Source organism: Panthera uncia (assembly GCF_023721935.1).
Source record: "Panthera uncia isolate 11264 chromosome A1 unlocalized genomic scaffold, Puncia_PCG_1.0 HiC_scaffold_17, whole genome shotgun sequence".
NCBI lineage: Eukaryota > Metazoa > Chordata > Mammalia > Carnivora > Felidae > Panthera > Panthera uncia.
Genome location: NW_026057577.1, coordinates 113493771 through 113508104, shown reverse-complemented (window position 1 = coordinate 113508104; position 14334 = coordinate 113493771). Strand labels below are relative to the sequence as shown.

The 14334-nt window shown below is 35.5% G+C and overlaps 1 protein-coding gene across 2 annotated transcripts in view; it reads left to right on the top strand.

Moving 5' to 3' along the window:
• Nucleotides 1-14334, top strand: part of NDUFS4 (NADH:ubiquinone oxidoreductase subunit S4) — a 111895-nt gene that overhangs the window by 33277 nt on the left and 64284 nt on the right. For both annotated transcript variants that reach the window (XM_049648079.1, XM_049648080.1), the window contains exon 2: nucleotides 6184-6262. In XM_049648079.1, the coding sequence (XP_049504036.1) occupies nucleotides 6184-6262 (79 nt within the window). The remainder of the gene's footprint in view (nucleotides 1-6183; nucleotides 6263-14334) is intronic.

The window sequence follows — 14334 nt, the reverse complement described above, 5'->3', positions numbered from 1 at the left end:
TTAAGGTGTGTTTTATGGCTCAGAATGTGGCCTATCTTGGTGAATGTTCCATGTGAGCTTAGAAGGATGTGTATGCTGCTGTTGTTGGGTGAAGTATTCTGTAAATGTCAATTAAATCCATTTGGTTGATGGTGCTCTTCAGTTCAACTGTATCCTTACTGATATTCTGCTGGCTGGCTCTGTCAGTTACTGTTAGAAGAGTGTTGAAGTTTCCAACTACAATAAGGAATTTGTCTGTTTCTCCTTGTAGCTCTTTGGATTTTTGCAGCATATGTTTTGATATGCTCTTAGGCATATATACTTTAAGGAATGTTAATGTCGTCTTAGAAAATTGACCCTTTCTTATGATATAATACCCCTTTTTAATTCCTGATAATTTTTTTAAAGTAATCTCTACACTCCATGTGAGGCTCAACTCATGACCCTGAGATCAAGAGTCTTTACCAATTAAGTCAGCCACATGCCCCTATTCCTGATAATTTTCCTTGTTCTGAAGTCTAGTTTGTCTGAGATTAATATTGCTATTGCAGTAAGATTTGATTACTGTTAGCATGGTATGTCTTTCTCCATGTCTTCAACTTAAGAAATATATTTATTTATTTTGAGACAGCAGGGGAGGGGCAGAAGGTGGGAGGGGGGAGAGAGAGAATCCCAAGAAGACTCCGTCCTGTCAGCACAGAGCCTGACTCAGGGCTTGATCCCATGAACCCTTAGATCATGACCTGAGCCAAAATCAAGAGTTGGATGCTTATCCGATTGAGCCACCCAGGTGCCCTATCCATCTCTTTACTTTTAATCTGTCTGTGTTTCTGTATTTAAAATGGGTTTCCCTTAGGCAACATATAGTTGGTTCTTGTTTTTTTTAATCCACTCTGTCACATTTCCTCTTTCAGTTGGTATATTTATACCATTCCTAAAGTGATTATTGATATAGTTAGTGTTAATATCTACCGTGTATATTTTTTCTGCTTTCTTTTTTTTTGAGGGGTGGTTTTTGCCTTGTTTTCTAAGAGTCCTTTATATATTCTAGATATTAGTGTTTTATCTGCTTTGTATGTTGTATTATTTCTGATATTTCCTTTATTTTAGTTCATAGTACCTTCTGTTGTTCTGAAGTTATTTTTCTTTTCATGGTTTGTAGGTACTGTGCCATGTGTATTAGTTAAGAAAACTTTTCCATCCAATATATTTGATTTCAGTAATTTATATCCAAAACTGTGTGTGTGTGTGTGTGTGTGTGTGTGTGTGTGTGTGTGAGAGAGAGAGAGAGAGAGAGAGAGAGAGAGAGAGAGAGGGAGGGAGGGAGGGAGGGACACGGAGGCAGAATCCATTTGGAATTCTTTGGTAGATGATTTAACTATACAGGATTCAAACATTTTTCTTCCGTGAAAGGCTAGCCAGTTGTTTCAGTAACATTTATTAAATAGTCCATCCTTTAACCACTAATATGAAATTGCACTTTAATTGTATAATAGATTTACAAATCTATATTATCTGTTTTTGTACTCTGATCTGTACTGTTTATATGATACATGTCTGTGCCTGTGCTACTACCATATTTTAATTACTGTAGCATATTAGTTGGCAAGGCATATCCTACCTTCTAGTTGTTTTTCAAAACATTCTTAGTTATTTTTGTGAATTGTTTCTTCCCAATGAGAATCATCCAATAACATAAAAATTCGGTTAGAATTATTATATTTAACTTGTAGATTAATAATTGACATCTTTATGGTGAATTTGCTTCCAATTATTTACAAGACATTCTAAAGTACAGCAACTAAATTTCTTCCTTTAATGCATTTTAAACCAGTAGAATTACTCTTTATTGGCCAGTATAGCTCAAGGATTTGACCTTCTTAAATGTGAACTTTTCATATATTAATTGTGTTTTGTAATATAATTACTTTTATCACTATGACATCTATGTTTCTTATTCTCTTTATTTTCACCTCATTTATATTTATTTTGATAACCTGTTGTTATAAACTTGGGTATATTTATTTCTTTTTACATTTTCTATCATGCCCTCCAGTTTCTTCATTATCATCCTCCAAAACCTTGCCCACATTCTCCTTTTACTCCTCAGTTTCATTCCAAAGTCTGTTTATGTAAGCATAATTACCCTTATCCTTCTTGCACAAATCTTTCCTTCATCTGTTAGATGACTCTCAAAGGATTAGTTTGAGTTTTTGGCTTGAGTTGTGTCCAGAGGCACAACTGCTATTAGTCTGTGCTCCAAGTTCCACCTGACTTAGAAGAATGGGAAAAAAGATAACTGTAAGCAGGAGAAGGAGATTATTAATTTTTGCTCACCTGACCAGTGGAACACTTTAAGATAATATTAAGTCCTGTAGGTAAAGATTGGAAATTTTGTGATAAATCTGAATTAGAATCGAGGAACTTATTTATGAGTAGATTATAAACTATTTTCACTGTTACTTCCACTGAACTTAACCAGAGCATTTGTAGTATCCTTGATTTTCCTTTCACTCCACATGTTTTCCGAGAATATTAAAATGGTCGCTTGACCCTTCATCTTTGTTTTTTCCATTGACAGTTAGTTCTTGCTTGCTTCTGTCTAGTGAGTACAATATGATGACAGTTTAAGTTTTCGCTATTGATTCAAGATCTTGAAAGGCTTCAAGATCATTAACTTGAAGGTGATTGACCCAAATGCCAACATATTTGAAATCTGAGATAATTATTGTGACATAGAAAATGTGTACACATTTTTATTTTAATGTTTCAGTTAGAATTCTTAGTAACATTTTCTTACGATTTAATACTTCTTTATGGAACTAAACACTTTCTGATTTAATGTGAATTTGGATTAATTCAATTTCCAGTAAATTGACAATTAAAAATTGGTTTATTCAGAAGGTTAAGGATTTGATTCCTTAATAATTTCTATAAGATTAAGAATTTAACTTTGTCTAGAAGTTGAACAGATCATTTCTGATCTTTTGAAGTTACTGGTTCAATTTTAATGTTTATAACATCATCTTCAATTATTTGTAGGGATGTTTTCATTCTCTATAGTTGGACACAAACTATCCCAATACTCAGTTGCTTAAAACAAAAACGGTCATTTGTTTTGCTCACAAATCTGCATTTTAGGCAGGGTTTGGCAGGCGTGTTTGTCTGTGTTCCATGTGGTGTCTGCTAGGATTCTCAAATTGGGCTAGAGGATCATTCACATAGCTGGCAAAGTGACATTGATTATTGATTTTTCCTGACGTGGATCTCTCTGTGGGCACCTTGGACTTCCTTACAACATGGTGGGTGGGTTCCAAGAGTGAATATCCCAAGAAGCCATGTTCTAAGAGACAGGAAATGAAAACTACTAGTTTTTTAAGGCCTGGGTCTAGAAACACACATATTTTCACTTCTGTATTATATTGATCAAGCAGTCATAGGGTTCAGATTCTAGGAATAGGGAACCTGCAGCTCTTGGTGGGAGGGAGGAGAGTCAAAGAAATTTGGAGTCGTGTTGTCTTTCTTTCGTTCGTTCGTTCATTCGTTCGTTCATTTATTTATTTTGAGAGAGAGCTTGTATGTGCACACACGAGCTGGGAAGAGACAGAGGGGGAGAGAGAGAAAACCCCAGGGAGGCTCTGTGCTAACCAACTGGGGCTCTATCCCAAGAGCCATGAGATCATGACTTTAGCCAAAATCAAGTGTCTGATGCTTAACCCACTGAGCCACTCAGGCACCTCATGGTGCCATGTTTTCAAAGTGCTACAAGGGTTATGGGAATTTTACTATTCTTAGTTGATAAAGTTAATTTGTTTCAAAGGGAGAATAGTGTTAGTACTTTGAATCAGTAATGTTTATTCTTATTTAGATATTTTCCAATGCAACTGGTTTCTTTTTATCTTTTCACCATTAAGGCTTTTTGAAGAGTATATTTTAAAGTAATAAAAACAGTATTTGCAAGATCTATGTGAGGAAAATTACAAAACTCCAACCAAAGAAATCAAAGATCCTAGTAAATATATATGGACAGGAAGACTCAATAATGTTAAGATGCCAGTTCTTCCCAACTTAATTGGTGGATTCAGCACAATCCCAGTCAAAACCTCAGCAAGCTGTATTGTGAATATCAAGAAACTGATTCTAAGCTTATATAGAAAGACAAAAGACCTCAAATATTCAGTGTAATAGTGAAGAAGAATAACAAAGTTATAGGTCTGATCCTGACTTTAGTGATCAAGACAGTGTGGAACTGGTGAAGAATAGACCAATAGATCAATGGATAGAATTGGTAACACAAATTTCAACATTTCAACACAAATAGATTACTGATCTTTGAGATAGGAGCAAAGACAATCCAAAGGAAAAAATAATCTTTTTATTAAGTGGAACTGCAACATGTCCACATAATCTACCCACTGACCTTACACCATTCACAAAAATTAACTCAAATGGATCATAGACCTACATGGAAGAAGCATAACTATCAAGCTTCTAGAAGATAACATAAAACTCTAGGTACCTTGGTTTGCTTTTGAGTTTTTAAATACAGCACTAAAAGCAAAATCCATTAAAGAAAAAATAGATGAGCTGGACTTTATTAAAATTAATGATCATGACTTGAGCTGAAATCAAGGAGTTGGATGCTTAACTGACTGAGCCACCTGGGTGCCCTTAATTTTTTTCTTACGATATATAGATTTAGTTAAAAGGATTCAGAATGTTTTTATTGTCATGTTATTCTCTTAACGATTTACAGAGTAAATAGATTTTTTTTTTTTCCGAGAGAGAGAGAGAGAGAGAGAGAGAGAGAGAGAGAGTTAGTTGCATACAGGGGAGGGGCAGATAGAGAGGGAAAGAGAGAATCCCAGTCAGGCTCCACACCCAGCGGGGCTAGATCTTATGACCATGAGATCATGACCTGAGCTGAAATCCAGTCCTAGCTGTTCCCCCTGCCCCCAGAGTAAATAGATTTTTGAAAGTGCTAATTATACTACTTTAATTTAACAACCAGAACATATATTTTAACTATTTGTATAAAAATATAAAATAATTTCCATTTAGACGTATTTCGTGAATATGTATTTCTGAGCAGGGTATTTAAAGTAATAGCTAATTTTTAATTTTGGGAAATAACTGACATTTAAAAATATATGTTCATAAAGCAAAAAAATCTCTATTATCAGTTAATAATCATGCTATTAGTAGGTGGATTTTCTATAAAGCTGTGTATACCATAGCTGTTGAAAGTTGAACATGAAGTTTTGCATCAGGAATTAGTATTTATGTTGTGTCAGAATTATGGTGATTATACTTTATTTGAAAAAGAAAGAACTCAATACTGTATATTCTATTGGTTTTGAAGTTTGAGTCACAATTGTAGGTGCTAACTTTCGAAAAAGAAATCTACATTGGATGGCTTAATATTTTGGAAAAATCTCAAATGTTAACTTGTCACAATCCGTGACAGCTCTGACATTCATTAGTATAAACTACAGTGTGTACATGAAATTAAAAAAACCTGTTTTAGGTAATTTCTTTCAGGTGAGGTTGGGATGATGCTAATATAAAGGAATTAGATTTGGTGCCCATTGTATTTCTGAGTTAATATTTCTATTTTAACTATTTAGAATTTCTTCAGTTCTGTGAATGGGATATGGGACTAGACTAATAACTAGTTAACTAATAAACCAAACTGTTAGTTAACATGATCATACCAATCATTTCTATTTAAATTACTTTTGTTTTTAAATTAAAATGAAGAAACTTTTTGTTAACATGATATAATTTTACGGTTACTTTAGGCCATTAAGAATATGATTGAGATTTTTCTTTTTCTTTCTGATGCCATCATTTAAGAATCAGTATTCCAGAAGAGTTGATACAGCTTTGCATTTTTCTTCCTGGTAGTGACAAACCAGCTACTATAGACTCACAGTGTTCAGTACTTGTCATTGACAGCCTTTCTGTGACAGAGAGTCTATAGACTGACATAAAGTGCAGCCTGTTGTGAACTCCTAAGTGAGTCTGCCAGAAACTCAGCAGATAGAACTAATTGGGGAGGAAAAGATTTTTGTGCCTTCTCTTTCTTTCTGTTCTTTTTGTTTTGTAAGATAGATATTGTTAGTAGCTTGTTTATGTAAGATTTTTCTGCCTCTCTTTTCTCATTGCACGGATCATTTTTTAACTTAAAGTCTTGCACTGCAGGTCATTAAGCACTTCCACATGGAGGCTGGCACAGGACCCAGCTCGAGACGCACAGCTCATAACAGTTGATGAAAAATTGGTAAGAATTTTCTACTGTACACGGCTGTGATTCTGCCTTCAGGGTTATTTTTGTATAACAGCTTTTCAGTATCGTGTTCTGGGTTCTTCTAGGAAAATGATTTGAATTTAAATTTCTAGATTGTGTGTAAATTTTAAGAAGAAATTTTCATCACAAAAAGATAAAGACAATTTGTGTTAAGTGTAATACACAAATATTAAGTCATATAAAGATATTAAGAGGTTAAAATGGCAAAAGGCTTCATTTTTGTGGTGTTTATAAGTAGCAATCAGAACATTTTAATTTAACAAATACAAATTGAGTATACATATGAATGAATATGTAATTTTTATTTTCTCAGCTACACTCCTGTTTAAATTGTAAGACACCAGGTGGTACCTAAAATTAAGTATATTGGGTTTTTATGGGACCAGTTATTGTATTGTTATTATATGTATATATGTACACACAAATTGCATTTCTACATTATGCATGAGAGGTTACAACTAGCAACAAATAATACTCTGTTAATCAGTAGCAGATAGAATTTTGGTAACTGTCACTTGTAAAATTTTTCAATGTGTGCTGTTACTTTAGATACAACTTCTTGTTTATACCTATATTGTAAAATAGCATACATTTTGTAAAGTCTCTAATACTTATAAAAATGTGTAATAGTGTAAGCATACTTCTCATTTTTTATCTGGTTTACCATTATTAAATGTGTGGGTATCTTTCTTAACTACTTTTCCTCCAATTGTACATTCTTTTATCACTCAGTAAGCAAAATTTAATTTTTCATTTTTTTAAATGTTTATTTTGAGAGAGAGAGAGAGAGAGCATGCACCTGAGCAGAGTAAGGGCAGAGAGAGAGAGAGAGTCCCAGGCAGGTTCCATGATCAGTGCGGAGTCCGACTTAGGGCTTGATCTCAGGATTGTGAGACCATGACCTGAGCTGCTTAACAGACTGAGCCACCCAGGCACCCCAGCATAATTTATTTTATTTTATTTTATTTTTTAATTTTTTTAACGTTTATTTATTTTTGAGACATAGAGAGAGCATGAACGGGGGAGGGTCAGAGAGAGAGGGAGACACAGAATCTGAAACAGGCTCCAGGCTCTGAGCAGTCAGCACAGAGCCCGACGCGGGGCTCGAACTCAGGGACCGCGAGATCATGACCTGAGCCGAAGTCGGCCACCTAACCGACTGAGCCACCCAGGTGCCCCAGCATAATTTAAATAATAGGTCACACTTAAAAATGATCTAAACACCATTTATACCATTAGAGATATTAACAGATACATAAACAAATGAGTTAACAGACAAGGGACAGATAGTTTGGAAAACTCACATGTCAGGCTTAAGGCTGGTTGGTTTTATCTTTAAACTGTCTCTATCTGCTTGCTCACATTGCCTTCATCTTGGTCTAGGCCAGCAACATCTTTCACTTAGATTGCTACAGTAGTTTTTAAATTGATCTCTATAGATATTTCAATCTTCCTTTAATTCATTTTCCAAAGGATAATCAGAACAGACTTTTTTAACTGCTGTTTTTGTCACTTCTTGTGTGTAAAATCCATTGGTTTTCTTACTGACCTAGAAGTTAACATTAAAATCCTTACATGGTTCTTGAGGTCTTGCATGATTTAAGGCCTGCCTTCCTCTCGAGGTTTATCTTGTAACACTGTCTTTTATACTCTGTGCTCTAGCCACACCAAGCCTGGAACTTGTTTTCCTGTTTTGGGGCATTCACATTCCAGTTCATTCTGCCTAGAGGCTTTTCACCAATCCCTTAGTTCTTCAACCAGGGGCCATCTACTTATTCTTCAAATAGTAGTCGAACACCACTTGCTTAGTCAAGTATAAAAGAAGTGAGAGAGGTATGTGAGAGGAGGATGAATTACCCATGTCATGGGTTCATTAATTAACGACAGTACTGCTTGAATTTTTCCAATGACTATCTTCTAAGCACCAAGAGACTGGCTTCTTGTTCTAATATTATGGGGTTTACTCTCTATAATAAATTTTCAAATTTTATAGAGTTTATTAGTAATGCTTCTGAGTTCTCTTCTTTCTGGTTGGAAGAATGAGTGAGGTAGCAATCTGTTGTTCTAAACAAGATGCTATGAATCCTACCAGAGAGGTTTACAGACCGCTTTGAGTTTTGCATTTTTTATCTCATATCAGTTGCATACTTTCAATGAATCTTCTTGCCCTGTGTAGATTTTTCTCAGCTTTGTTATGTCTTGAAGTGCATTAGCAAAAATGTCAGTATGGTATTCCAGCTGAAATCAATTCAAGTCTTACACATAAATTATTCATAGCTATTGAAGTAATATTTGAACAGATAATTCAAACCTATAGGTAATTTTCAAACCTGAGGTTTAGCCATTGATTTAGGTTTATATTAAAATGCTGTATTAAATACTCAAATAGGTAACATAACGCTGATAGGGGTTTCAGTCTTCTTGTTCCTACACATTACTAGATGTTTCAGTTGATAGAGTAATGACATGACCACTGACTGAAGGGTACTTCCAGAAATATTGAGCAATTGGACTTGATTATATATGCATTTTGAATAAGAATGATTCATTCCAAGACCCACAGTACATGCCTGAAACTATGGATAATACCATATATGCTGTATATGCTATGTTTTTCCTATACATACATACCTATGATAAAGTTTAACTTAGAAATTAGGCACAGTAAGAAATTAACAACAACAATAATAAAATAGAACAATTGTAACAATATACTAATAAAAGTTATGTGAATGTGGTCTCTCTCTCTTGTGATGATGTGAGATGACAAGATGCTTACGTGGTGAGATGAAGTCAGGTGAATGATACAGGCTTTGTGATGTAGCATTTGGCTAACATTGACCTTTAGATATGTTAGAAGGACAATCACTAGCTTTCTTCTTCTTCTTTCTTCTTCTTTTATGTTAGTACAAGCAGGGGAGGGGCAGAGAGAGGGGGAGAGAGAGAATCCCAAGCAGGATCCATGCTGTCAGCACAGGGTCGCATGCAGGTCTCAATCTCAGGAACTGTGAATCATGACCTCAGCCGAAACCGAGTCAGATGCTTAACTCACTGAGCCACCCAGGTGCCCTGAGAATCACTAGCTTTCGGACTGTGGTTGACTGTAGGTAACTGAAACTGCAGAAAGCAAAACTGTAGATAGGGTGGTGTGGGGGTGGGGTATCTTCTGTATATTAACATTAATGATAAGAATATTTCAAAAATGTTAAGTAAATATAAGTATTTTAGAAGGAGATGTGGAAGCAGCATTTTAACATGATATGTAATGTAAACCAATTTATTAGCTAAGTATACCATCTTCATTAACTGCTCAACACAAGATTACTGTTATATTTGTACCCGAAATTGGATGAAAGCTAAAATCTTAATGTAAGGTAAGCTAATTGGCCATTATCATGATTTCTATTGGATATTCTTATATAATGTATTAAAATTAATACAGGTGATAACCTATTATAGCCGAGGGCTTTAGCATATGGACTAAGCTTAGTTGAGGATAAATTTTTGTGGTTATTGTAAAATGGATCCTAGGAATTTAAAACCAGAGGATAACTTTATTTTTTTTTTAATTTTTTTTTAACGTGTATTGATTTTTGAGACAGAGAGAGACAGAGCATGAATGGGGGAGGGTCAGAGAGAGGGAGACACAGAATCCGAAACAGGCTCCAGGCTCCGAGCTGTCAGCACAGAGCCGGACGTGGGACTCAAACTCATAGACCGCGAGATCATGACCTGAGCCGAAGTCAGCCGCTTAACCGACTGAGCCACCCAGGCGCCCCAAACCAGAGGATAACTTTAAATGTTACCTAGTTTTATTACTGAATCCAATTATTTCTCGTTTGAAAGATTGTTCAACCTTTTATTCAAGATAAATTGTATGGGGAAATCCAGTAAGTAATTAACTAGATAAAAGCTGAACTGTTGGAGGGTAAGGGTTGGGAACATGAAGGAAGACTTGTAAACTTTCCCCAAGACTGCCTTCTTGGGTAACTTCATAGAGTGAGATTTGGAAAGATAATTTAATCTTCTGTCCTTTTTATTAGACCAAACAACTTGTTCTCAAACTTCTGTTTTAAAAATTTCCAGTTAACTGGTTCTCATTTCTTTTGAGGTTACTCTTTATATTACTCATCAGCCATAATTATTAGAAAGCGATTTATTACTGAGAAAAAAATAGTCTTTACAACAAATGAAGATGGAACAATTGTATACCCAAATGCAAAACAAAACAAAAACCTTCATCTAAACTGTGTACCATATGCAAAAAATAACTCAAACTTCTAAATGTAAACTCATAGTTCTAAATGTAAAACTAGAAATTTTAAAACTTCTAGAAAACAATGTAGGAGAAGCTCTCTATAACTTTGTGTTAGGCATATATTTTATAGATACAAACTAAATCCATTTTTAAAAAAATTATGAAGTTGTGTTTCCTTACAATTAGAAATTTCTGCTCTTTGAAAGACATTGTTAAGAGGCAGAAAAGACAAGGCACAGACTAGGAGAAAATATTTACAAAACATACCTGATAGAGGAGTTGTATCCAGACACTAAACAACACTTACAACTACAGGATCTCATGGTTGGTGAGTTTGAGCCCTGTGTCAGGCTCCGTGCTGAACGAGCAGAGCCTGCTTGGGATTCTCTGTCTCCCTTTCTCTCTGCTTCTGTCTCTCTCTCTAAGATAAATAAATAAAACATTAAAAAAAAAAAAAACTACAGTGAGATACCACTATACCGTGATATACACCATACAGTATACATTGAATGGCTTAAAAAAATTGCCATACCAAGTGCTAGCAAGGATGCAGAGCTACTGGAACTCGCATGCAGTGCTGGTGGGAATGCAAAATGGTACAGCCGTTTTGGAAAACAGTGTGGTAGTTTCTTACAAAGTTAAATATATACTTATCATATAACCCAGCAGTCCCACTTCTCAGTGTTTACTCAAGTGAAATGAAATCTTACGTTCATATAAAATCCTTCATGCAAATGTTTTTAATAGCTTTATTTATAATTCCAACAACTAGAAACACCCCAACTATACTTCAGTATACCTATACAATAGACTTTTCCTCACCAGTTAGTAGCAAATGTGGGTGAATCTCTAGTGCATTATGTTAAGTAAAAGGAGCCAGACTCACAGGCTGCCTACTGTGTGATTCCATTTAGTTGACATGCTAGAACAGGCAAAACTCTAGGGACAAAAAATTGATCATTGGTTGTCAAGGTTGGGTGTTGGAGGAGGAATACACTAAAAAGGGCATTAGGAAATTTGAATGGGGTGATGGAACTATTCTATATGTTGATTATGGTGTTCTTTTTAAAAAATCCTTATTTATATTGATTTGTTTAAAAAAACCCATGTAACCGAACACTTTAAAGGATTAATTTTATTGTTTATAAATTGTATCTCAGTTTTTAAAACAAATATTTATTTTTGAGTAGAGAGAGAGAGAGCACACTTGTGCTCACAAGCGGGGGAGGGGCAGAGAGGGGGGAAACACAGAAACTGAAGCAGGCTCCAGGCTCTGAGCTGGTAGCACAGAGCCCGACGTGGGGCTCAGACTCATGAACTGTGAGATGGTGACCTGAGCCGAAGTTGGACGTTTAACCGACTGAGCCACCCAGGTGCCCCCTCTCAGTTTTTTAAAACGGAGAAAGAGTGTTTCTTGATTTGGTGCTAATATACTTCTTTCTAACTAATATCCATTGGTTCAAGGTCTGCCCTATTATATAGGACATGCCATTTTTTTTTACATGACAGCCTTCTGTATACATGAAAACAGCTCTGGCCATCCTAAATCTGTGGTTCTGAAAGAGTGGTCTGGGCAAGGTGGGGATGGGGAGTAGCCCAAGACCCTTAAGAGTCCACAAATCAAACTATTTTTATAACTATACAAAGATTATATTTTCCCTTTTCACTGTGTTGACACTGACACTTAAGATACAGAAGTAGTTGTGTTACATCTGTGGTACTAGTCATTTTATTCACTTTCTTGCATTCGAGATTAAAAAAAAAACAACTAGTTTGACTTAATGTCCTTGATTAATCAGCAAAAATTTTTAATTAAAAAATTTCAATGCTGCAAATGCAGCTTTTTTTTCTTTTACATACACATCTTTTTATGTTCCATGTAACAAAACAAGTCGTACACATAAAACACTTCTGCTGTATACCTAAGTTGTCTCGAGGCAAAGCACCTGTATGGTTGAGTTGCTTTTGCAAACTGAACCTAGCCACTTTTTTCATGGAACACCTTTTAAGTAAAAAAACAGCAACAGATGACAGATGAACTATGGTTTTTTAGTCTTCCGTACATGGCAGACATTTTCTCAAAAGCTAACTTCAACAAAGTGTTGCCCATGATAAACTTCAAGCTTTCAAATGAAAATTAGAATTTTTGTAGAACTTGATTCTGCCACTGATCTGATTGAGCTTGACATCTTTCCATTACTTAAAGAGTGTTCTAATAGGATTGGTGGTAGTGTTAATGAATGTGATTTTTAAAATATTGTGTAATGAAATATGCTAACATTTGGAAGATCTGCATACTTCTATGAAATAGTATTTTCCATATGGCCAGTGTATGATTTTATAAAATCATGCGTGGGTAAAAGTTTCATGTAAAGTGCAGGAAAGAATAATGAATTTAATGTAACTAAGTGAAAAAATATTAAAGCTATTAAAATATTGCTCGCTTTTCTAATTACATATTTGAGGGTAAATTTTCTTCATTTATTGAAACCAAGACAACTTAGCACAACTGTTTGAATTAGGAGTAGATGTTAGAATTTAGCTGTCTTTTATTAAGCTGGATATTAGATATTTTAAAAAATGCAAATCATTGCAACTCTTAGTTTTTGAAAAGGTAGTTATTTTTCATTATAATTATAATGTTATTTATGTAAGTATGTATTCAGTTTATTTTATTTATTTATTAAAAAAAAAATTTTTTTTAAACGTTTATTTATTTTTGAGACAGAGAGAGACACAGCATGAACGGGGGAGGGTCAGAGAGAGAGGGAGACACAGAATCTGAAACAGGTTTCAGGCTCTGAGCAGTCAGCACAGAGCCCGACGTGGGGCTTGAACTCACGGACCGCGAGATCATGACCTGAGCCGAAGTCAGACGCATAACCGACTGAGCCACCCAGGCGCCCCTGTATTCAGTTTATTTTAAATTAAGTATATATTTTTCTCCATTTTATTTATTTATTTTTTTAACGTTTTATTTATTTTTGAGACAGGGAGAGACAGAGCATGAACAGGGGAGGGTCAGAGAGAGGGAGACACAGAATCTGAAACAGGCTCCAGGCTCTGAGCTGTCCGCACAGAGCCCGACACGGGGCTCGAACTCACGGACCGCGAGATCATGACCCGAGCCGAAGTTGGCCGCTTAACCGACTGAGCCACCCAGGCGCCCCTATTTTTCTCCATTTTAATTAAAAAACATTTTTTTTTTAATGTTTATTCATTTTTGAGAGAGACAACACAGAGCATGAGCAGAGGAGGGTCAGAGAGAGAGGGACACACAGAATCTGAAGCAGGCACTAGGCTTCGAGCTGTCAGCCCAGAGCCCATTGCTGGGCTCGAACTCACAAACAGAGAGATCAGACGTGAGCCAACTGAGCCGACCTCTGATGCCTAACCGACTGAGCCACCCAGGCGCCCCTCCATTTTAATTTTTTTTTATGGTGAATATCTAGATACATTTCACATAAGTGAGACCTTGTTGGGGTCTCAGTAATTTTAAATATATAAAGGAGTCCTGAGACTGAAATAATCATATCCTAAGTCTTTTCTGGGTTAAACATCCTGAGGGCTTTGATTCCTTTCACATGAGTTCCAGTTAATTCATCATCTTGATTACTTTCCAGTTTGACCGAATCCCTTTTAAATGTTGCTTCCAAGATTTCTTATGATACTCCAGATGTATGGTGCAAGGTATGATAGGGATTATCCCTATTCCTTTTAGTCTTAGCAGTTCTAGTAAGGAAACTCAAAATTTAGGTTCTCATACTTCTTCCTTAATGTGGATTTC